General features: G+C 37.9%; 1 protein-coding gene across 1 annotated transcript in view; it reads left to right on the top strand.

The window, feature by feature from the left end:
- Positions 1-1,140: 1,140 nt before the first annotated feature.
- The window catches only part of LOC136176344 (exocyst complex component 1-like), a 39,367-nt gene continuing 14,320 nt past the window's right edge, over positions 1,141-26,187 (top strand). Inside the window, 9 exon segments of the mRNA XM_065946512.1 lie at positions 1,141-1,195; positions 4,461-4,648; positions 6,451-6,678; positions 6,889-7,021; positions 7,604-7,707; positions 12,424-12,573; positions 19,047-19,152; positions 24,578-24,741; positions 25,306-25,413. Of these exon segments, the coding sequence (XP_065802584.1) occupies positions 1,141-1,195; positions 4,461-4,648; positions 6,451-6,678; positions 6,889-7,021; positions 7,604-7,707; positions 12,424-12,573; positions 19,047-19,152; positions 24,578-24,741; positions 25,306-25,413 (1,236 nt within the window).

Here is a 26,187-nt window from a genome sequence, read left to right as displayed (position 1 = left end):
CTCCTGGGACCTAGGTGTCATTGTCATAGCCCCGCTGCGGTCCGGACTCATCTTTCCGTTGTCCTCTCCTTCGGCCTCTGTGTGACCTTCCTCCTCTGTCACACCTTCCCTTTGATCTTCCTGGACCATGGCCTTACTCTCCTTTGCGCGAGGAAGTGGGCGGTGACTGGTTGGTACCGGCTTCCCAGCCTTGGCTACCTGAACAGGTAGCTCAGGGAGTGAACGCAGGAGAGTAATTTTGCGCCCCGGTGGAGGAATTCTGACGGTTCTCGAAGGTCCGAACATCATGGAATTACGAGTGGACAGGATGGGCTGCTGCTTCGGCCGCTCCCTCAAGTTCGCCAGGGGTAGCCCGCCCACACGGGAGTACCCAGCCTGCTGGATTGGGTACCACCTTTTCGGCATGCTGTAAAACCCGGACGATGAGGGCACTGGATCCTGGTTGAGCAGCCTGCGACCAGGTTGTAAAGCAGGAGCTGGGGCGGCGGGGTGACCCCGGCCAGATGTGGTGGCACCCCGAGGGCGCAAAACCAGTGAGCGCCGGCCCAGCGGGCGCCGGCGGCGGAGCACAGAAAGAAGTTTACACAGTAAATTGCCCATATAGGACAGATTGTGCGCCAAATAACCCGAGAATAGAATGTGAAACTGGGAGAGCGTCTCCCTAGCTTCTTACTCCTCTCGTGGTCAAACACGCCCTGGAGAGAGGAGGACTCAGCCTGGCAATTGTGACGCGTCCATGGTATACGTGTCACAGAGAAACTGCAAATTCTGGGGCAAAGGGCGGGGCCCAGTGCATGACCCCTCCCGGGCTCTCTAGCCGCTGAGACCTCCCACTGTGGGTGGCAGGTGTTTGGCACCAGATGGGCCACCGTGCAGAGACTCTTCAGGACCGTGGGGGCCTCCTTCTCCAGAGCTCATCCCATCTAGCTCCTCATCATGCAGCCCCCTTGGTGCCTGCGTGTGTATCTGCCGGCCCTTCCCTGCCTGGGTCTCAGAGACCTGTGCAAAGCTGACTGCAGGAGCCACCCACCCTCCCGGGGGTGGTCCAGCACCTGTGGGGACCTCTCCAGCTTCTCTGCGAGGCCAGGAGCCAGGAGCACCTTCTCCGCCGCGGCTCCTCTGCCATCATCACCAGCCGGAATGCAGAGCCCTCACCTGGCCAGGTGCTGCACCCCACCACGTCCTTTTCTGGCGGGTAAGCCTCTTTCTTCACTTCTTTTTAGAAATTTGGTACAACAGTTAAATCTTAGACTGTTCTTCAGGGTGTGCAGATGTTAATGGCTTAGCCAGGATGTGACCCAAACCTGCTCTGGGCTGTGGTGCCTCCCCGCCATACATGCTTCACATGTTACTGTTCTTTTCTTGTCCTCCTTATGGCACTTAGCCCTAAGTGTCATACCTATAATGAGTCTATATTCTACCCTGTAGGTTTTCTTTTGCTCAATTCATGAATTGATCACCTGCTGCGTTGGGTTCTGATCTCAGAAGAGGCAGGTTAAGGACCACCAGTTGTCAGCAGAGCACCAGCGGAGGTTTTCCCTTTGGTATAGTTTGAAGGATCCAGATATGTAAAGATGATAGTCTAGATAAATCATGGGCTTTCCTGAAAGAAATTTACCAGTGCATTATTCTGTATGGATTAGAAGCCTGTTTCTGTGGCCTTCCTGGAGTGTGTTCAGTAAGGCAGCTCATTCATGTTGAGAAAGCAAACACATCACTTATTGCAGCTTCATAGTGGAGCCCTGTGTCAGCTTCAGTCAGTCAGTACAGTTTGGTCACTGTGAGCATGTCAGCTGGGTCCACTCTTTACTACCATATATAATTCTAAAAATTCTTATGCCCAGGAGAGAAGTCACACTCTTGGGTGTCTAGGACAAGGGAGACATGTTATTATTCACAAGGTAAAAGCTTCAAAAGAATAGGAAAGAACTGAAAACTCCTAGTCTAACATGGCTTTATCGAGTTTGAATCTTGTTTCTTTGGCTTACTTCATTGGAGTGTTTTCTTTCTCCTGGGCTGACATTGTGTGTTACACAGCAGGCATGGGACATGTAGAGGTTTCAGAACCCAGAATTGTATTGATCAGTGAAACTTTATTTATATATTTTAGTTTAAAATCTATTTAAAATAACACTGGACATAATTCATATATTATAAATTAGTTTGCCCTCTGCTCTTGAGATTCTTTTTATAGTATGTCAGAGTAAATTTGGACTTCCATCCCCAATAAGATTTGAGATTGGAGGACACAAAAGGTTTTTCTCAGACCTAAATTATGTCTGAAAAAAGCGAGAAATATCATAAGCCCTATCTGACCTCTCTAGGAGCAGAAATGATTTACAGCTGTGGCATTTAACCATAATTCCTTGATCTCATTTGAGAAGAGTTCAGTAAGGAACAATCTCTTCATTTTTGTTTCTTCCTTATTTTCTTGTCTTGCTTACCAACAATCCATTGTAATCCATGGATTGATATGGCAGCAGGCTGAGTGGTCTCTGGAGCTCATGCAAGTAACTTTTTTCCCTAAAATAACTTTAATTTCCTTGTTTTTCAGCTCCTCTTCTTTCCTTGCCCTTTGCTATAACCAGAACTCACCGAAAGCTAACTGGCTTTGTGCAGACCTTCCTTAGGACAGTCTTTCCTTAGTTATTTTATTCATCACTCTGTTTCATTTTTTGCCTTCTCGAAATATGTTGAAATCTTTCTGTAGTTGATGACTTCCACAACCTCTTGGCTTTTATTGGCTTATTAATTTTGGTATTTCTACACTTTTATTTAAGTATGGTTTCAGAAGGAACAGAAAGTAAATATGTGTCTTAGTCTGCCATCTTGAGCTGAAAATCCCTGTCAGTTTTAGCATCCAGCATTCCCATGGGGTGGGGCGGGGACCTTGGCATTAATAGGTGTAACACTCAAGATTTCAGCTTTTCTTGGGCAGTCACTAAGGACATAGTATGTGGTAATTTCTAATGGGAAAATAATAACTATTTCATGGAATTTATTTGAGGATTACATTAGATAATGAACATACAAATGCTTTCTAAAGTTTTAAAGTCCATAAAAATGTTTCTTGTTATTGATTTGGTGCTACTTCAATTTTACTTGACAGTGATTTATGACCTTGCTTATGTGAGAAGATGCCTTCTGAAACAATTATGATCATTTAAAATATTTGTTTATTTTAAATGTTTACTTGTGTAAGGAGCTGTGCAGAATGAACTGGGCATCCCCTGCCCCCTAGTGGCTAAAAAGCTGCACACAAAACACTTTTAACATTTCCAGAGTGACTTGGAAAGGGCTGAGAGCTGGGAGACGCCGCTCTAAGGGACTTGCGTTTGTGTACTGCAGTCTGTAATTGCCTGTGCCGAAAGTTTTAGCCCCTCTTTTTTTTCTGGCATGTTATCTAAAGCTGCCTAATTAGCATTCTTAAGAGTAAATCATTTGTTACTTTGAATTAGGTGTGTTTTGTTCAAGGACAAGTTAACATATGTCAAGTCATGCTGAATGTAGATTCTCATTTTCATACAAAATAATGAATATCTAAAACACTTGGAATTTGTGTTTTAAATCGTGTCCTGTGAATTGTTGAAAATCAGTAACTTTGTTTCGAGGTTTATTTAAGGGTAAAATTATTTTTTTCATTTTATCTCTCGATCTCAAGATTTATATAAAATCCCATATGCTGAGTCTATTCTTTCCAGAAAGTGAACTGAAACATTTATCTAGAAAGCATCTCAGTTCTGACCTCCTGGTCTTTTGTTTTGAAGCAGGAAGACAGCTGAAATTTTTGTAGTTTTACACAGCCATGATGTTGTTCTTACTATACAGATATTGAGAAAGTTTCTATTAGCTGATCCTTAGAAATTTTATAAACACATGTGAAAAATTTTTACAGAGAGAAATGGAAAGTTCAGTTAATATTTTCATTGCCCAAAATAAATTATGAATTGTAGATGCATTTTTAAAATTTCAATTGAAAGTTATTTGGAGGAAAACACAAAACATAACAAAGATAAAAAGAACAAAAATAACAGAAGAAGGTGTTACCTGGAAAAAAAAGGAAAGCAAATTGTTCCTCATGTGTCCTGAATTATAAGCATTATTGTATTAGAGCAACAGTTATCTCAGGTAGAGAAAAAAAAAGGTTAGGCTTGTACACGTGTTTCATTTCCGGTTTTATATTTGTTTTATAGTTTAATTATGTTTTGGGAAAGTGTGACTAAGGCCTGTTTTAACACAAGTCAATAAATTAGACTGCATGCTTTTGTTATAATAGACATGTTAACATATGCAGTTCTTCATAAAAATAAGTTTTTTTTCATATATTTTGAATCATTTTTTTCCTATTTTTCAGCCACTAAATGTGACCTGTGCTTATAACTGACCTTACCTGTAAGTACAATGCTGTTGTCCTTCCTAGTTTTTTACTACTTTATTTTTAATTTTTACCCTCTTTTAAGAATCTGTTCCAAGTGGAGAAAATCAGAGTGTGACAGGAGGTGACGAAGAGGCAGTGGATGAATGCCAAGAGTTAAATGCAAGAGAAGAGCGGGATATTGAGATAATGATGGAAGGCTGTGAATATGCAATTTCTAGCGCCGAGGCCTTTGCAGAAAGGTTGTCCAGAGAGCTGCAGGTGTTAGATGGGGTCAGCCCTTCTTGTAACGTGTGGCTAGTTATGTGTGGTAAGCTGAGGAGACTGGTGATGTTCATATTCTGCTGCCGCTGCCTTTGAGCCTAGACGGTGTGATCGTTGCTGTCTTTCCCTAGAAGCGCATCACCAGCTGCCTCCCTCTGTCTTTCACTGTTCTTGGTCCAGAGACAGAACCATTCCTATTAGGCCAGTGAAGGCAGTTGGCTGAGGTTCTGGATTTGGGGAGGTTCTTGATATGAAGTGATGGAAGTAGAAAGTAGCCAACCTGAAACCACCCTGGGGGTTGATTCCCCCAGCCTCTGGAACACTTCAGAATAGTTCAAGGCAAGAGAATAACATTTTTGTGGTTTGGGGGGAAAAAAATAGGTACAAGTTAGAAGGAGAGAGAGTGAGCTGAAAGAAGCGAATCCTTTACCCAAAGAGAGCAAAATAGTGTAGTGAAAACAGGAGAGCCAGGGCAAAAGGATGTTTGACGACTCCTCTGAACTGCTGTGGAATAGATGCTGTTTATTTGTATGCACATATCTGAGCTTGTACCTACATGTACATCTTTAGGAAGTAAAAAGCTACAAGTAGCACCTGTCTTATGAGAAAAATCTAAAATGAGAGTGTTTTGTGAGGGGGGTGTCGTTTTGTTAGGCAAAGTATGAATTTAAGAAAAACTCTGAGAATAAGGAATGTTTTTAAGACTTAAAAGAGTGTTGGCATTTTATACATGAAAGGTACAGAAGTTGTAAGGTTGAACTGAGGTCCAGAGATTACACCAATAGCCCAAGCTTACAAATTTGTAGAACTCTCTGGAAGTAAAGCCTAGAAGAGACTTCAAGATGTTGAAGTGAAAATTGTCCTGGATCAGTTCAAGTCACAGCTCTGCTGCTTAAGATTCAGTGGGTCAGAGCTCTGCTGCTTTACAGTTGGGCTGCACCTCCATGGGAGTTATTATGAATAGTATATAAAATAACATGTGAAATTTTAGCATCACCCATACAATGATATTATTTTAATTCTTTATCCAAATTTTTTCCTCATATCATGTTATCTGCCTTCTTAATGTGGCTTTGTGGTTTGTATTTTCTAGTTAATGTTGCATCTGTGTTCCAAGTCATCATATTACTTTGCAGTTTAATTTTGGGTTTGAAAGCTTCCATATTTCAGGGAATTGAGAATCAATAGAGTCTTTAGAAAATATTAATAAGGGGTCGGTGGTTTGTTGCTACTTTGTCTGGGAAAAAAAAAGTAGTTGCAAATGAAAGAGAAAAGAAAGAATATTGTAGAAGGAGCTATCTTATGGCAATAGACTCTTCCACATCCTATTAGTACAAATCATGCTACAGTTATAAATTAGTTCCATGTATCTGTTAAAGACTGGCATGCTACTGCTACCCTCTTAACTAAGGTATTAGCATAGGTGATTATTATGCTTTTGTTTAGGGTTTTACATAAATGTTGCAGATTATAGAAAATGTCTATAGTTGATAGAGCTGGAAGCAGTGTCAGAGATGGTATAACCTAACGGCACTAATGAGAGTCCACCATTGCTGATGATACATCATGGCGCATGCCCTAAATATGCGGTATTGAGATCTGGTCCCTAACCTCCACATAAGGGGACGTGTGCTTCCCTGAAATACTGTGTGAAAAAGTGGAGTGTAAACACAAAGCAGCCAATTAAAGTAGACGTGTAGATGTGTGTGTCAGCCTTTGTTGCCGCTGCTGCTGAGTCACGCTGCTGTCAAAGATTTATGGATATTTCATTTGAAGAATATGAAGTATTACTTCTCTTTTTAACTGTGTAGGCCAACATCCAGTCTATCATGGCCTCTGAAAAGCAAGTCAACATCCTAATGAAGTTACTGGATGAGGCTCTCAAGGAGGTGGATCAGATTGAATTGAAACTGAGCAGTTATGAGGAAATGCTCCAAAGTGTAAAAGAACAGATGGATCAGATCTCCGAAAGCAACCACCTCATTCATCTCAGTAACACTAATAACGTAAAACTCCTGTCTGAGATAGAGTTTCTTGTGGTAAGCATGGTTATAAACTACTAACAACAATTAAAAAAAAACAAAACTAATGATCTCTAAAGCCCATTTGCAAGTATTTTCTAGTTTCCTTAGGAGAGCAAGATTTAAAAATACTGAAGTTTCAAACACCCAGTAATAGGATTGCGTAGCATCTTACCTGTAAACTTCCTAAGAGTACACAGACAAATGGTGTGTTTATTTACTTTCCAGAGCCACATGGACCTGGCCAAAGGTCATATAAAGGCACTTCAGGAAGGAGATCTTTCTTCTTCCAGGGGCATTGAGGCCTGCACCAATGCTGCAGATGCCCTGCTGCAGTGCGTGAATGTAGCTCTTCGACCAGGTATGACCATAAAATCTGCCCAAGAACCTGGCACTAAGCTTCTGACTTAGTGTAAAGCTTTTGACAAGAAGTCCATGAGGCAGGTGGTTTAGGGTTAGATTATTAGCTATTGAAACAAGTTTCACTTACTCTCAAACATAATTTATATTGGCACGAAGAACTTCTTCATTTCAGTACCTTCTGATTGACCATCAGTGACTCTACGTTAACACCAGCATTTTTCTTCAGCGCTGTTCACAGGACCTAGCACAAAGTAGATGCCGTAAGGCTTTGCTAGACCAGTGGTTCCTAAACTTGAGCTTGCATCGGGATCACGGCTAGGGGCCACCACAGAAGCAGTAGGTCTGCTCTGAGGCCTTAGAATCCATGTTTCTGACCGTTCCCAGGTGAGGCTGAGGCAAGACCGCAGCGTGAGGATCGCTGAGTTATACTGTTTTTCCCCCTTACCTTTCTTTTATAAACACACGCATAAACCAGCAAAAGGTTGAGTTCTTCAGAACTGAAATACGGCTTCTGTTATAAATGCACTCGTTAGACATCCAGGAGCTCTTTAACCTGTTGAATAAGCTGTCATGATTTCAGGCCATGACGTGCTTCTGGCAGTTGAGCAGCAGCGTTTCAGTGATTTGCGAGAGAATTTTGCCCGGAGACTGGCCAGTCACCTCAACAATGTTTTTGTTCGACAGGTAATTTTATCTTATTATAGTACTGGCATGTTCCTGTAGCTTGAAATGAAATGGTCACAGAAAAAAAATTTTAATGTATTTAATTGGGAGCACAATATGTTCCTTTCTATATTTATTTGATTTTAATATTTTTAGATATGTATGTATTTGCTCATAGATGTTTTGGGGGCCTCAGTGGTCTCCTATGAAGACAGTTCCTTTTAGCCAAAATTCCCTAAGTTTTAAATAATTGTGCTTGCATGTTACATATACCCCATTTAGACAATCTTGTTTCTAAAAATAAGTCCAAACTTGTTACGTTTTTAATGTTTGGCCTGTTTTATTTTTCAGTATTTTCAAGTGAGAACAGGGACTTGATTCCATGTTTTCAGTATTTCATTGGCTCCATATACTTATAAATATGAGAAAAATGACTAACTCAATTGTAAATTCTAGTTGATTTAATCTTATAGAAAACCTTTATCTCTATTTCTATGTGGAAAGAGTGTTATAATTAAGGTTGTGGCAATGATATAAATGTTACTGTTAAGTATACCTTAGAGGGATTTGACTAGAAGGTGCTTTTTTTAATAAATAATAAATTAGACTTAATATTTCTTGAATAAATTAGGTGTCATAAATTAGATTTTGTGTATTTATGATCTCTTTAATAGGGATTTGGGGCCAAAAAAAAGTTGAGTGAAATTTTGTTCATCAAGAAATGCTGACTGATATTCTAGGTTCTTATTTTGTTTTCACTTTGTAGTATTCTGAAACAATTGTATTTACTCTGTTTTATTTCTGATTAGTTTACTCAGGCCCTCCTTCAACTCTATAACAGGTCCTACTTTCTTTCCGTGCCTGTGAGTACATCAACTTTGGCTCCAGCTTCTCCGATTCTTTTTTTTCCCCTGTAAGGTTTACTAAGCTTAATAGCAGCAGAATCTTTATAGTTATAATTTACTGATTTGAGCTACCTGTTAACCATATTTGTGGCAGTTTTTTTAATGTCCCATAACAGAAAGTTTATTTAGATCCAAAGGCATTTAATCTCATTCTGCTTGCCTTTCTTTCTGTCATTCTTTCATTCACTCACTCACTCCTTTATTTGGAAGTCATTTGCCAAGTGATTAAAGATGCATTCCAGACATTTCATTGGAATAGATGAGAGGCTGATTCTTTGCTCTAGTTGCTCACGATCTAGAGAAGGGAGACAAACAGACTGAGGGAGGGTGTATGTTATGGTGGTACCATGGGAGTAAAGGAAGACCAGCTAACTAACCGCGCAAGGGGGAAACAGGGGAAGACTCTCTTAACATTCCACTTGACTTGAAAAGCTTCAGGAAAAAAGTAAACCTAGGAATCACATAGGAAATACTAATGCACATTTTTCTTACACTATTATTTCAATAATATCTATTTTTACACAATTCCCTAGTTTTTTAAAATTATCCTGTTGACAGGCTATAGTCCACATTTGTAAATGGTATGGAAAATACCAGTCAGTAAATGATAATCCTTTCTCCACCCTTAATTGTTTGTTATAACATGCTATTATTTGTGATTTTTGCTTCCTTGCCTTATAAACTAATGGCTTTGTTTAAAATGAATGCATCCCAGTTCTGAAAATCTAATATGCATTGTTACATGTGAGTAATGCATGTTAAAAACCAGAATGTTGCAACAACCTAGAATGTGCTGAAGAAGATGAAAGACAGTGTCCCAAGTACAGAAAAGAGATTTTCTGTGTGTTAAATTGAATACTTCGTGTCACCTAGCAAAGAGTTGGGAAACAAGGGGATTTCTGTTCCTGGTTGTGGGACACACTGGGAAGATTTGATTACCGCACTGGGTTACATGTCTTTGTTCACCATCAAATTTTGATTGTGTGTCTGATTTGTGTGTTACATTGTGTGACAGGACTCACTGTCCTCCATATGTAAGAGTAAGAAATGGCTGCTACCCTCAAGATGCTTGTGAGGATGTGGTAAAGGTAATGTACTTAAAACTCTACAGCAGTGTATAGGGGCTACCTTAGGGACACCACAATGAAGTGAATGTGTCAGTAAAGCAAGTCACACAAATTTTTTGGTTTCCCAGTGCATAAAAAAGCTATGTTTACACAGTATTGTAGCCTATTGTGTGCAATAGCATTATGTCTAACAGAAGAATGTACACATTTATTTTAAAAATACTTCACTGCTAAAAATTGCTAACCACCCTCTGAGCCTACCATCTGAGTCATCATCTTTTTACTGGTGGAGGGTCTTTCCTCATGTTGAAGGTGCTGGAGGACCAAGGCAGTGATTGCTGAAGATTGGGGTAGCTATGGCAATTTTTAAAAATAAGACAAGAGTGAAATTTGCTGTAATGATCAACTTTTCCTTTCTCAGACAATTTCTCTGTGGCATGCAATGCTGTTTGATAGCATTTTACCCACAGTAGAACTTCTTCCAAAATTGGAGTCAGTCTTCTCAAATCCTGCCACTTGTTTTATCAACTTAGTTTATGTATTAATTATAGTCTAAATCCTTTGTTGTCATTTCAGTAGCCTTCACAGCATCTTCATCAGGAGTAGATTCTCTTTCAAGAGACCAGTTTCTTTGTTCATCCGTAAGAAGTAACTTCTCATCCATTAAATATCTGTTAAATGAGATTATAACAGTTCAGTCACATCTTTAGACTCCACTTCTAATTCTAGTTCTGCTTTCTACCACATCTATAGTTACTTCCTGTACTGAAGTCATACCCCTCAAAGTCATTCATGAGGATTGGAATCAGCTTCTTCCAAAACTCCTGTTAACGTTGATATTTTGACCTCTTCTCATGAATCATGGTGTTCTTAAAGGCATCTAGAATGACCAGTCCTTTTCAAAAGGTTTTCAGTCATCATTACTAATTTATTTATCTATAATAAGAAACTTTAAACAATGTCTTAATTTTTAAAGTATATAAAGAGTAAAATTCTTAGCACAATTGAATTCTAGATATGATAGTTATCTATATTATTGATTGAATTAAGCAATTTAAGTATTTTTTCTCCTTCCTATATATTTTGAAACCAGTTTCTCTTAAAATCTTTCTGTTAACACTAACAATATTTAATATATCCTAATAGTCTGAAGGTAATAATGTTTTTATATCAGTGAATTTTCACATGATGATGATCTGGAAATGCTACTTACAGTAGAAAGTTTTGAATAGTAATATATGTAGAAGAGCTTTGTAAACCGTAAAATTCTCTATAAATGTTGGTTCTTCCATTTTGCAGGAGAGATGAAGGTTTTTAATTGAAGAGTTTTCCTGACATTAAATTAAATAGTACAACTTAACATGCAGTGACCTGAGTAAACAGCTATAGAAGAACATAAACCATGATTTTGAGTCTTGAATTATTGAAAAAATTAATGAGGAAGGATAATGGAAATATATCTAATATTATTATTAATAAGGGTAAAATATTTGGAAAACATTTATCAGCAATAACAAGTTTGTCAAATACTCCTTCCTTTTAGTTAGTGTAACTTAATTAAGGCACAATTTGGAGACATTAGCAGACTTAAAACTAATCTCTCTGTGTGTACAGTATTTAATATCTGTGAGTCAGTGGAATCTCAGTCATCCTTCTGATGTGGTAAACATTTCTGAAATGTAATGTTTGTAATGACCTTCAGCAGTTTTTGAGTCTGGTTAGAATGGTTTTGTTTGGCATGTTTTTAAAAGAAAACAGAAGTGAGACTCACATGGCTGAGGTTCAGATTCTAGCCTTCCGCCTGTGTGGCCTGTGTGGATCACTTAGCCCTTTGAATTTCAGTTTGTTCCGTTGGGTCAGCTGATCTACTGGATCCATATACTCTAGAACAAAAGTCAGGATGCATCGTCTGCCTCAGGCTGATTGAAAACGTACTCATTTATATAAGTCATGTCAAGGATTAAAAACAAAATTATATAGTTGCTTCTGTAGAAAATTAATGGAAAAATTAAAATTACATTATTATTAGGGGTTATCCTGGAAAGGGCTTCCCAGGTGGCTCAGTGGTAAAGAATCCGCCTGCAATGCAGAAGACATAGGTTCAGTCCCTGGGTGGGGAAGATCCCCTGGAGGAGGAAATGGCAACCTACACCAGTACTCTTGCTGGGAACTCCCATGGACAGAGGAGCCCGGCAGGCTACAGACAATCTATTGGGTTGGCCAAGAATAGGATATGATCCAGCAACTGAGCACTGAGCGCTGTCCTGGAAAGCCCAGGAAGCAGTCATCTGCAGTCCTTCCTAGTTCTGACATTCTGTGTCCTGTGCATTTTCACCTGCTGTTTAAATATCGTAGACTCTAATGGAGATATCATAGATGGAGACAATTTGTTTTGAATGACTTCCCCTGTTCGGTGTGTGTTTCTTAGTAACAGTTTATATCATGATATTTATTTGCTTAGTCAATTGTAAAATGTTATGGGAGAGGTAAAGTTGATTAAAATATTCATTCTCAACTACTGTAAAAGATAAAATGAGTCGATTTATCAGAGAGTCATTCTTGTGTGTTTATGACTATTTTATGGTGGTGGTGTTCAGTTTGTATACACAGGATGATTAAAAAAAGACAAGTAAGTACTCAGTTCTTATATTTCTATGTTCTGTTGTTTTTGCTTGGTCATGCTTGATCATTATTAAGGATATTTAGTTACAACAATGTTTCTTTATACTGTCAGTGATAGTTATGTCCTTTTTTATTCACTCTAGGGTCATGATCAGAGTTCAACTCTTGCTCAGCGCTCTATTGAACTGACTTTACCTAATCATCATCCATTTCATAGAGACTTACTCCGATATGCCAAGCTGATGGAGTGGCTAAAGAGTACGGATTATCGAAAATATGAAGGACTAACAAAGGTATGGATTTGACGTCAGTTACTCACTGAGTATAGAGCATTATCTTTTAGAATCGAGAGGTCGTGTGTTCAGTTCCGCAAGTGACATTTGAAGCACTATTGTATGTTCTTAAAAAAGCAGCAAGTAGTTGAATTTCTTAGTGCTCATTAGCTATGGAGAACATTTTTTTTCTTTTTCATTTATTTTTATTCGTTGGAGGCTAATTACTTTACAATATTGTAGTGGTTTTTGCCGTACACTGACATGAATCAGCCATGGATTTACATGTGTTCCCCATCCTGATCCCCCCTCCCGCCTCCCTCTCCATCCCATCCCTCTGGGTCTTCCCAGTGCACCAGCCCTGAGCACCCGTCTCATGCATCCAGCCTGGGCTGGTGATCTGTTTCACCCTTGATAGTATACTTGTTTCAATGCTGTTCTCTCTGAACATCCCACCCTCGCCTTCTCCCACAGAGTCTAAAATTCTGGAGAACATTTATTTTATGTACTTAGATGGAGAATAGCTAAATTTTGAACTTCAATATAGTATTAGGCCATACTGTAGCTTGAAGCATCATTTAGTTTAGTTAGTTAAATAATTATTTCCTGAGTTGCTTTATGTGCAATATAAAAACTAGAGAGTATGAAGTTATATTTTCAATGAGGCATTTGCTTTATAAGAACCTGTAATCTGTTCTTTTAAGCACATGCAGTGTGCCTTTTTATTAAGCAGACATTCCACTGTTCCAGGCACAGAGGAACATGGGTATTTCTGTTCCTGATTGTGGGACACACTAGCTGGAAAAATTGGATTATCATATTATGGTACATTTCTTTGTCACTCACCAGATTTTCACTGTGTGCCTCTTTTGTACTCACTAATCCATATGTAAGAATAAGAAGTGGCTCCCACACATGCTCCTACTTCCAGAGAGCGTCAGGTCTGCCTGGGAAGAGCAACTATCCTTAGCAGCCGGCCAGAGTTAAGTGCTGAACTGGATATGAGTTTAAATGTATAGCATGTTAGAGAAAGGAAATTCATGACCTGTAGCCACAGGAGAAAACTTCATAGAAAACATTGGACTTGACTCTTTTCCCGGGACTTTAAGAAGACCAGCCTGACTGAAGCTGAAATTCCATATTCTAGAAGAGTGAGAAGTTAGGTTGAAAAATCTGAGTCGTGAGTCCTAACAGCATTCTTCACACATAGGAAGAGACTTGATAGGGGAAACTAAGAACCTAATACAATAATGAACTGAAATGAAATCTTGAACGAAGAAGATGATAGTAGGAATAGAGATTATAAGTCACAAGAGAGAATCCAAAAACAAGGGACAGGATGGTGCCAGACTTGTGAGACGTAGAGATTAAAACAGTGATAAATACCACTTGGGCTTCCCAGGTGGCGCAATGATAAAAAAAAATCCACCTGTCAATGTAGAAAATGCAGGCTTGATCCCTGGGTTGGAAAGATCCCCTGGAGAAGGAAATGGCAACCGACTGCAGTACCATTGCCTGGAGAATCCCGTGGAGAGAGGAGCCTGGTGGCCACAGTCCGTGGGGTCGCAGAGTGGGACACGACTGAGTGACTGAGCACACACACACGGATGGCCACAGCTGGACAAGAAAGAGCCATTCACACGTTCCCTTAGCAAACGCGTTGAGCATCTGCTGTGTGCTGACACTGTTGTATGCACGAAAGAGAACGGCGCTGAAGGAGACAGGCGAACACTTGCCTGTTCAGAGTACATATTCCAGTGGAGAAGGACCAACATAAAAGTCAACTTCATAGTCTGCTGGAAGGTACTGCTGAGAGCTCTAGAGAAAATAAAGCAGGGAATGCTAGGACATCAGAAAGGTTGCGGTTTCAAAAAGGATGGTCCGAGAAGGCAACATTTGAGCACAAATTTTAAAGATAAGCAGGGGTGCGCAGTGGGAATTTCCGAGGAAAGCTTTCCCAGCACAGCACAAGTGCCCCAAGGCAAGAGCAACCTGGAGCACTGGAGGAGCAACCAGGCCGTGGTGGTGGGAGCACCGCGAGTCAGGTTCAGGATGGGAGGGCGGGCGTGAGAGGTGCGGTGGGGAGCGGGGGGCGGGGCAGGGCAGATCTGGAAGGGACTGGGCACCGGTGTTGAGAATTTGGTTTTTACTTGCAGAGAGATGAGGGAGGGGTGTTGATGGGCTTTGAGTAGCAGAATGACATGCTCTCATTTAGTAAACGGCCATTGTAGCAGGAACCCTTGGGCTCAGGACTCTACTGTTGTGTTGTATTCTGATTAGTTTTGAGTCAGCAGAATTCTGATTTGGAGATAGTTTACAGAAGAATATTTGCATGACTGGAATCTTTGCCTTCTGAAGTTTTAAGAGGATTAATACTGTATTTTGAATGATTAAATATTGTTACATCTTAAGAGTTTTGTGCCAACAAGTGCTTTGTCCCCTAGTGAATATTCAAATGAGTAAAATAATCAATAAGCTTTTTGCCTGATTGTGTTCTCAGTGAGTATTTTTGCCGTATCTTTATATATATGTAGCTTCATGAATGTAATTTAAAGTGAAGAAGCAAGACAGTAGCCAGTCTAGTGCTGAAGTATGGAATCATTCTCTGCTCATGGTATATTTTCAATTGACAGTATTGATGTGCTTTTTTAAATGAAATTATCTTATTTCCAAAGAATCTTGCTTTATCTTGTGTTTGAACTTGTGACAGACCATGCAGTCTTATGCCTGATAATCTAATTTGGTTGCTCAAGTGTTTTCAAAAATAGGAATCTTATTAATATGACAAAGAAAGGAATGAAAGGAAATGGAAGGAAAGGAATGAAAAAAGGAACCTGACAAATCAGTGTTTCTTTGGTAAGAAATAATAATTAAATCCAGATGCTATTTGTACTTGATACTTTCCATGTAGTGTGTGCTAGTGGTAAAGAACCCGCCTGCCAATGCAGGAGACATAGGAGATTCAGCTTCAGTGTCTGGCTCAGGAAGATCCCCTGGAGAAGGAAATGGCAACCCACTCCAGTATTCTTGCCTGGAGAATTCCATGGACAGAGGAGCCTGGTGAGCTCTAGTCCATAGGGCTGCAAAGAGTTGAACCTGATTGAAGTGACGTAGCACTCACCTTTGTACTTGGTTATTTGTACCCAGCTCACACTTTTTGGCAGGACCAGGAAAAGCTTGTCTTCATTTCTTTAGGGAAAAGTATAACTAGGCCCTGCCCCAACTCTACTTACGGCTGAATCTAAGCAAACCCCTGATTTGGGGTGTATGTAATTTAGAGCCTAAGGAAAATAGAGGTGCGTTGGGCATGTAATAAGCTCGGCTGCCCAGAATCCCTTCTGCCTAGCTGGGGCAGTAGAGCATGTAGAGCAGTTGAGCAGGGAGATGGTTTATCCTTGTTTAGGTAGGAACAATCTTTCCTCTCCCAATAGCCCCTTGAGGCCGACAGTCTTTAAGACTGCTCACACATTGTCTCAGCCTCAGTCCTATATTTGTAAATATAGAAAATAAAACATGGTGTTATCTGTAAGACTCTAAAGTGAGCACAAAAAAAAGTTGGAAATACTGCCTGAGATAACAGTATTTAAGCTCAAGATAGTTGGATTTTAAGTTAGGTGCTGTATACAGGATGCTAAGAGAAATACTCCCAGTGAGAAGCTTCTCTCTGAATTCAGTAAGTGAATGAGCTGGGAGTCATGCCTGTCTGTGGGCTTCCCCACCTGTGGGTTCTGTTGAGAACCTGGGGGAAGGTGTTCAGTCATTTCAATTGTATTGAAAAAGAAGGTGATTTTCAGTAGTCTGCTCAAATCACTGTTTTAAAAATAGCAACTGTTTAAATTGCTTGGGTAGTAGTGTGCACTTAGTTTGGGTATTGGAATGCAGTCTGTTATATTGAGTGAGTTGAGTAGAAATCTAATGAAGATTTTATGAATTATAAGTTGGTCAGCCATTTACATTGATTTCCAGTGATCAGTGTTTTTGTGATAATTTAAAATTCAACGAATGAGATGCTGAAAAGTGAAATAGCTGAACGAAATAGGAATAATTTTAGTGTCTGTTTAGCTTTAGATTTGCTTTTAAAGTTACACACAAAGATCACAGGAAAAAATTTCCTATTTAACTTTCCTTACGGAGAATCTGTGGGAAATGTATGTGGCATGCAAATTGGAAAAAAGAAGGCTCTATATTATGTTTCATCCAAAAATTTTTTATAAGGACATATCTATCAATAAAATATCTAAATATATATAAATATATCTAATATATTTTTATATACTTATAAAATAACTTAAAAAAATCAATAATGAACTATGAGTCAGTATACAAATAATTTAAGTGATATACCTTTGAAAGTTACATCTGATGTTTAAAGCAAAGTAAACTGTTCTAAAACTGGATGTGTTTGAAATTGAAGTGTAGATTTCATGATAAATTTAAAAGAATAACTAGGCATAAGAGTTTTTCTGCTGTGGATTTATTTAAATTTAGTGAAACTCTACATAAGGCATTTAACATAGGATTTGGAAAAATACATGGCCTCCCACTGTTGACTCTTTCGTAAGGGTATAAAATATTTTTGTATGATAATAAGCATAGATGATGAGGGAATGAGTTTGCATGTTAAATAATAGATGTTTTCATTTGAACTAGAATAAATTTTGTTTTTTAAAAAGAAATCATTTGATTATGAAAACTGTAAGATGTGGTAATTAAATTCTTATGAGAGTAACCTATTTGGGGCTAATTTACTACCCCATGCTGGCAAGGTATGGTAAAACTCAGTGTCCTGCTTCAGTGTCATTGATCCTGTCTATTGGTATAATAATTTTTGAAACAGCATGGCATTATGGAAGAAGAGTTAAAAGATTCCCTTATTCTTTAGCACTGTAATTTTACCCTTAGGAAATTATTCCAAGAAAGCAGTTCATTAGAGATGAAAAGCTTGTTGTAACATTGTCTATCACAGCAAAACATCAAAACCAATTATGTAGTCTGTGTTAGGAGGTTGGTTTACTAAACTGAACATCAGCAGAGCATAATACTGTGCAGTCATTAGCATATGACCTGGAAAAGCGTGATTGTGCTGCCCCAAACACCCAGTATCGTATGAATGCAGCTATGTTTAAAATACATGAAAGGTAATGTGTAAATTACCATCGGATCATTGAAAAAGCAAGAGAGTTCCAGAAAAACATCTACTGCTGCTTTACTGACTACGCCAAAGCCTTTGACTGTGTGGATTACCAAACTGTGAAAAATTCTTCAAAAGATAGGAATAGCAGACCACGTTATTTGCCTCTCAAGAAATCTGTATGCAGGTCAGGAAGCAACAGTTAGAACTGAACATGGAACAACAGACTGGTTCCAAATCAGGAAAGGAGTATATCAAGGTTGTATACTGTCACCCTGCTTATTTAACTTATATGCAGAGTACATCGTTTGAAATGCTGGGCTTCGTGAAGCACAAACTGGAATCAGGATTGCCAGGAGAAATATCAAAAACCTCAGATAAGCAGATGACACCACCCTTATGGCAGAAAGTGAAGAACTAAAGAGCCTCTTGATGAAAGTGAAAGAGGAGAGTGAAAAAGTTGGCTTAAAACTCAACATTCAGAAAACTAAGATCATGGCATCTGGTCCCATCACTTCATGGCAAATAAATGGGGAGACAATGGAAGCAGTGAGAGACTTTATTTTTGGGGGCTCCAAAATCACTGCAGGTGGTGATTACAGCCATGAAATTAAAAGAGGCTTGCTCCTTGGGAGAAAAGCTATGACCAACCTAGACAGCATATTAAAAAACTGAGACATTACTTTGCCAACAAAGGTCCATTTAGTCAAGGCTATGACTTTTCCAGTAGTTATGTATGGGTGTGAGAGTTGGACTATAAAGAAAGCTGAGCACCGAAGAATTGATGCTTTTGAACTGTGGTGTTGGAGAGGATTCTTGAGAGTCCCTCGTACAGCAAGGAGATACAACCAGTCAATCCTAAAGGAAATCAGTCCTGAATATTCATTGAAACAACTGATATTGAAGCTGAAACTCCAATACTTTGGCCACCTGATGCGTAGAAGTGACTCATTTGAAAAGACCCTGATGCTGGGAAAGATTGAAGACTGGAGGAGAAGGGGACAACAGAAGATGAGATGGCTGGATGGCATCTGGAGTTGGTGATGGACAGGGAGGCCTGGCATGCTGCAGTCCATGGGGTTGCAAAGAGTTGTACATGACTGAGCAACTGAACTGAACTGAAAGTATAAAAGTGAAAATGTGAGTGTGATTATTCAACTTCATATTTTTACAAATTGTTAATATTATGATGCCAGTTCAGTTTTTTTAAAAGATGGAAAATAGCCTTCTTGTGTCCTATGAAATGCATCAAATATTTTAAGACCACAAAATTGAAAACAAGCACAAAGGATATGGGGGGATTGAGAAATGGAATTTGTTATACTTGTTTTATTAATAAGTATGTGTTGTTTTCACTTTTAAGAATTGCATGGATTGTTTATCACGAGTCTATGAGAGAGAAATTAAAGATTTCTTTGAAGTTGCAAAGATCAAGATGACTGGCACAACTAAAGAAAGCAAGAAGCTTGGTAAGCTTAGGCACCTCAGTCCCCTTGTTTTCTCTTCTATTAAAAATTATTTATCTGTGACACATAATTTTAAGACTTTTTAGGCAAGGTGGAAGGAGATACAATAGAATTAGTAAAAGAATAAATCTAATGCATTGGTTTGATTTATAGGTTTTTCATGGAACAAGTATGTCTCTAAAGCCTTATTTTTACTAATTAAAATTCTGCAGTATGTGAACTTGACAGCAATTGTATATACATGCCGGGTCTAATAAAAGTACAGTGCACCTCATATCCGCAGACGCGGAACCCGTAAATACGGAGGACCAACCATGGGACTTGAGCATCCATGGATTTTGGTGTCCACCACTGGTGCTGGAACCAACCCTGCACAGATACCAGGGACAGCTGTGTATAGTCATAGCAGCAGCAGTTGACCAGAGAATGAAGTGCAGTCTGGAGAGAAAGTACTAGATTAAGAGACAGATGTTGGAAGTTCAGTTTCTGATTTCCTAAAAGACCTTTTGTATCAGTTGGAGGCAAGTCTGTGATCTCTTAAGTCATTGCACTCCACAGGGAAGTGAAGTCGATGCCTGGCTTCTTACTTGTCACTGGCTATTTTGAATCAAAAAGAAAGTTGCTAAGTGTTTTCTCCCCTGTGAAGGGGCTGTAAAAATGTCACCAAAATTTCTCCTGTAATTATACTTTATTTTTCCAAAGAGTTATTTTTGAAACAAGAGGGGTTTTTGTTGCTTCTAAATATGTTAAATAAACAAAAAACTTGATTTAAAAGGATAACCAGTGAAAGTATCAAGTTGCAAGCAAATGATTTGCGGAGGCCACTCTGCTCTTGCATGTACCCATCTCTGGACTTTTTGGATGGAGTTCTGTGCCTGTTGGAGTCAGAACCTGGCCTTAAATGGCTACAGTGTGTCCTCTGTGTCTGCATAGCTCCCCTTTAGAACCATGAGTTTAGCATTTGCTTGTTGAAAGGAGCCTGTGCCCTGATTGAAATTGATAGCTCGTCTTTCCATTCTTTCCTTTAGGACAAAGAAGACTATCTTTAGTAGTGGGTAATTATTTTGTGATTCACTGGTTTGTGGTTTTTTTTTTTTTTTTTTTTTTAATACAACACTAATATATTGGTGATACTAGTTCCGATTTTTTAAATGGTTTGAATCTGTGTATTACACTTTGGTAAAGATACTGATAAAAATATTGGGACAATAGGCTTTTGGAAACAGAAATGCTAACTCATCCGGAAAGGTTACTTGTTCTTAAACGGTGTGTTTATATCCTTGTTAATGTTTCACCATGGATATGTTAAATCAGTTTTTCTTTTTAGTAAACAACATATTAATACAGCTACATGTTTACTGTTTTCATTTCGTATATTTGTCATCACTTGCTACAGCAGTAAAAGGGAAATCTTTCTAAAACTACCTCCTTGGGAGGTTATTAATGCCCCTGTCATAATATTAATTTATCAAGCTTAAGATTCTCATTGAGATAAATGACATAATTGGAATATAATTTAAATCAAATACAATACTATCTTAATGGTATCATTGCATTAACCTAAAACCTTATTTTTTTTTCTTATTTTTTGAAGTTCTTAAATTATCTTGTTAAAAAATTTTTAATTAACCTAAGACAAGTTTAGAAGATACTTTTAAAACAGGGTTAAAATTACATCTCTCGTATGTATCTATTAAGTAGTAAGAAATAGGAGAGTAACCAAAAAATTATAGTTTCTATTACTTTGATGTTATCAGTTACAAGAAAGGAAAAACTAAATAATAAACAGAATTCAGAGGATAAAAACTATTTTGTTCATCTTTGAAAATGTAGCTTGTTGGTCAACATTTAAAAATAAATTTCAAGTTAAATACAAATGACTTCAGAAGTTCTAAATAGATAGAATGTAAACTTTTTAAAGATACCTTTTCAAGGATTCGAATTATGTTTAAATCAGTTCTTAATAGTAATTACAGTTAAAAGAGAAACCTAAAATTTGGGGAAGATAAATTTTCAATGGATCAAAATTAAGTAATTATGAATAAAATTGTAAATTTGTTTTGTTTTTTCCTTGCTCTGAAAACGCTGCATCCGAGATACTAATAAAAATAGAACGTCAGCGGCGGGCGGTTAAAAAAAAAAAGAATAGAAAGTCAGATTGAATGTATTTTACAAAAGGAAATTGTGTATAGTCATAGAGATTCAAGTCTTTAACATCTACTTAGTTTAGATAATTTAAAACAATGTTAAAATGCCAGTAAAACACTTTTTCTTTGTGGTAAGGTTTTTATAAGACCTTTGCCTTTCTAAGGTCAGAAGGTTACCCTGATAGTCTCAGAGGTGTGGGATTGTCCTCCCGAGATTGATACTTTAGTGTTTTGTTTTTCTTCTGTATTCCTCAGATGTACTGAATGAAAAGACAGGCAAAGGATATCTAGTAATAATTTTTTAAATTGCCCATTTTTTTTCTTTTTACTACTAAGATAAGACACACAAATATTAGTTGAGTCCATTTACATAATAACTTCCTTATCTTTAGTAATCCAAAACTTAAAAAATGATATGCCAAACACATTTTTTTCAGTGTTTCTCCACTGAAATTAAGAAATCTTGTTGACTCCAAAGGGAGTCTTGAACACAAGACTACATTCAGTCCTGAGTGGAAGATTCATTCAGTAAATGTTTATTAATTACCTATTACATGATAATCGCTGCTCGATACTGAGAATGCAGCAATGAGCAAAGACCCTACCCTCTTGGTGCTTATACTCTAGCAGGAATTGTTTAAGGATATTTAAAATTTACCAGAATATTGTTACTTCTTGCTGATAAATAATATAGACTTTTTTATGAGCCCAAATAGGGCACTAGTAGTATTTATTAACTACTTTAAAAAAAGAAAAATATATGCAGAATTAGGCTTTGCTCTGAAACTGGTGAACCTAGTAGAGTGACACCTTAAGACTGCCAGAAGGTACTGTTCAGATTGACAAGCTAGTAGCTCCAGTGCATCCCCCGCTCCTGGTTGCTGTGTGTCCAGCCTTATCATTTCATATTCCTTTAAACTTCAGGCAGACAAGGCTGGGAAGATTGACATGTTTTTGGTGTGGCAAATTAGTAGTTTATACTCGAGCTTTTGCCTAGCAATAGCAACTATCACTATCCCTGTTTGGCAGGAGTTGACACCTTGTTTTCCATTTCTTAAATATTTCTAGAGTTATATTCATTAATTTTCTGTTTTATTCTGTAATTTCTTTCTTTGCCATTCAAGTTAGATTCTCATTTGGGTTTAGAATGTTTCACAAAACGATCTCTACAATTGATCTAACAAATACTAAAGAGAGGTTTTAGATAAAGGAAATGCCAAATGACCCTGAAAGAACTCCAATTCCCACATTAGACCTGTCTCTCAGCTTTACCATTCTACCTACCCATCTCCCAATAATTAGTATTTTGATACATGTGTTTTATTCTCAGTGTTCACAGAGCCAGCTAAGTTACTAAACAGTTTAGCTTATTATTTCTAAAATGGTTTTAAAACTCCACTCATAATTTTTTTATCAGAGGGAGTATAAAAATTATTTAGTACAGTGGAGATTCCTTCCAAGAGCTTTCAGTGAATACAAGATTGTTAATGCATTTAATGTATAAATGTGCAACTTCATTCTATTAAGTTTTCACTGTATTAAATTATTTACTTGAACTCTGTTTTCTTCAGAAATCAGAACTTGGAAGTGTAGTCTTTAAATTTAAGTACATCAGCTTAGGAGACTTAAAAGTGTGGGGGAGGTTTACAAATGTAGATATTTTTACCTGAATATTTGCATCAAATAGTACATTAAAAGACTAGTAAAGGTTTTTCTGTCATGTAATTTCTCAAGCAGTAGCTGACCAACTAAACATATGTTGCATCTCTCATTACTTGATGCTCATGGTTCTTTGCATGTGTCTTTTAAACTAGAGCTTTAACTTCCTCTTGTGCACGGTTTGTGCAAATTGCAGCTTACTAACTTGTCTTTGTCTGTGACGCTTGCAGCCTAACCCGTCGCAGCCACACTGCCTGGAAAAGCAGTGCTGTCAGACGGGAAGCAGAGAGTGGGCGTGCTCGGCGTGTCAGCAGGTGCTCTCAGTGTGTGTGTGTGTCTAGGAGCCAGTCGTTCATCCTGGAGAAGCTGCGCCAGAAACACTGGTTTCTCTGGGTTGCCAGGGTTTGGCCAGAAAGAAAACCAACAGAAAGGAAGTGGGATGACTGCATCCAAGAAATGTGTGGTATGGTTAAACATGTATGGTGGGTAGTCAGAAACTTACAAAAAGTCTTAACCATTATACATTTGTTTTCAGGCTGTGTTTAGAAACTATAAAATTTCTTTTACGTATGGTCAGATTCTGCATAATGAAACCAAAGTTTGTCTCTAACTAACTGTATATCATACTTGTTGTTGTTATTTTTTAATTTTATTTGTATATCATATTTTTTATCACTTATTTTATTATTTGTCCCTTCTGACCATCAGTGAATAATACAGCTTTAGCTGAGAAATAGTCAAGAAGAATAAAAATGTTTTACTGTTTAAATTTAATTCTGAATAAAAACATCACATTTTCTTGTAAAAATAGAATCCTTTAATAGTTTGGTGTATGTAGGATATTGTGCAGACATATTGTTCTCATTTTTCCTCATAGCTATGATAGATACCTGTGTTTATACCTAAACTCAGATGTCCCATATTAATATAGTTAACTATGTATGTGTTATGTTAGTTGTATTTTAAATACAACAAATATTCAGGGTTTTGTTTTTGTTGTTTTGTTTTTTTTTTCTTTTCATTTTGTTTAGTTTTTAAAAGAACTTTAATCAATTCACTTGCTGAAAAAACAAGAGTGTCTGAGTTCAGGAATGTATTAAGTTGAGTCATGTGTAATTGACGTTTTTAGTAAGAAAAGATTAATTGAGTGTTGGTAGTTTCATATGGTTCAGCCTAATATGTTGATTCAATGTAGAGGCAAATAATATTGGAATATGGCAGTTTTTTTCTAGAAATACAATCATTATGTTAGCTAGTATTCTAGGGGGTCAGTGACTTTCATCCATAGTCATGTCTTCTGAGTGGAAAAGAACTCCTCATCTACTTTTGAAAAATCATCAGACAACTGTGATGAGACTGGGCAGGGCACAGTGTGATCTCTAAGATCCCTTTCAGTCTTATTCTGTGATTCTGTATGATTTCACCTATCTTTACATAGGCTCAGAAGTGGAACACAAATCTTAATGAAAGAGGAAGACACTGTACATCCTCTTCATGTGGCAGAGTTGTGCCCTAACCCATATGAGCCCCAGAAGAGCAGGACAGCAGAAGGGAGCCCTGATGGATGCCATGAACCTTTCATTCGTGAAGGTCACAGCTTTTAAAGGTTTATCATTTCCCAGGTCTTCACGGGAGTTCCGGGAAATTAACCGGGTCTACTTCCAGTCTAAATAAGCTCAGTGTTCAGAGCTCCGGGAACCGCCGGTCTCAGTCATCTTCCTTGCTGGACATGGGAAACATGTCGGCCTCTGATCTCGATGTCGCCGACAGAGCCAGATTTGATAAGGTAAAATAAAATGACGCATGTTTCTTAAACATTACTGTCAGTTTTCTAGCACCAGTTTGTTACTGCTTTAATTGTGTTCAAAGATTTGGGCTCTATTGACTCTTTTAATTAACCATGTCTTACTTTCCATTTCTGAATCTAAAAAAAAAAAATACTGGTCAAATGGCAGCTGAAATGTGATTCATCAATTAAATGACATAACAGCTTTATTAAAATTTGTTATAAATCATAAAGAGCTTGCATTGTCAATCCAGTTATTTGAGTGACTACAAAGAGGAAACAACTTTTATGAAGCTAAATTGTTTAAATAAAGTTTTATCACTCTGTTCCTCTTTCCAGATTCCAAGTGAGTAATTGTTGTCAGTTTTGTTTTAGGTATGTTCTGACCCTGTTATGCCTCATTAGTACTGCATTGTCCTGTCAATCTTGGAAGTATTTGTTTGGGGGATTCTATTAAGATTATAGATAAAGTTTCCCTGGTTGCTGCAGAAAAGTGATTAAATGTGGAATGTTATTTTAAGCGTTTTGTTCAGTTCTTTGTAGAATCATTTTGGTTTTCTTCAGATCTTTGAACAGGTACTGAGTGAACTGGAGCCCCTGTGTCTGGCAGAACAAGACTTCATAAGTAAATTTTTCAAACTACAGCAGCATCAGAGTATGCCTGGAACTGTGGTATGGGTGACATTTATTTACTAGCGCATATTTATGATCTGTATCATAATTAGCCTAATCATTATACTGTCATAATTTTAATATCAGAACAGAAAGAACTTACATTGTAAGGATTTTTTAAATAATTTTTATCATATAAGATATTAAAAAAAGGGATAGGGTTTGGGCATCTAATCTAATATTCTAGACTATCTTAGGCCTAAACATTCTCCAAATTGATGAGTGGGGGAAATGTCTGAGTTTACTTGGCAAAAAATATTTTTAAAAAGCAAATTTATTGTTTTAGTGATCAAGAAAAAATAAATAGAATTAAAAAATTAAAAATGATGTTTTAATGTATATTTGTTGTTATTTAGTCACTAAGTCGTGTCTGACTCTTTGCAACCCCGTGGACTGTAGCCCACCAGGTTTCTCTATCCATGGGATTTCCCAGGCAAGAATACTAGAGTGGATTGCCAGTTCCTTCACCAGGGGATCTTCCCAACCCAGGAATTGAACCCGTGGCTCCTGCATTGGCAGGCAGATTTCTTTACTGCTGAGCCACCAGGGAAGCCCCCATGGTCTTAAAAAATAAATGAAAGCAAGCAAGAAAAAAATGCTGAGGCCTCAAATCATAATCTTTCTTATGGCTTTCTTACTATGAGACCATAAACTAATTATTTAATTCCTACTTTTCCTCATCTATGTAATGGGTATAATAATGCCTATTGAACATGGCTCTCTGGTGGCATAAATGTAAGAAAATAAAATGAGACATTTGCTAGAGTATTTTAA

Source organism: Muntiacus reevesi, chromosome 10 (genome assembly GCF_963930625.1).
Source record: "Muntiacus reevesi chromosome 10, mMunRee1.1, whole genome shotgun sequence".
Lineage (NCBI taxonomy): Eukaryota > Metazoa > Chordata > Mammalia > Artiodactyla > Cervidae > Muntiacus > Muntiacus reevesi.
The sequence above is the reverse complement of the archived record's forward strand: the minus strand, read 5'-3'. Positions and strand labels throughout refer to the sequence as shown.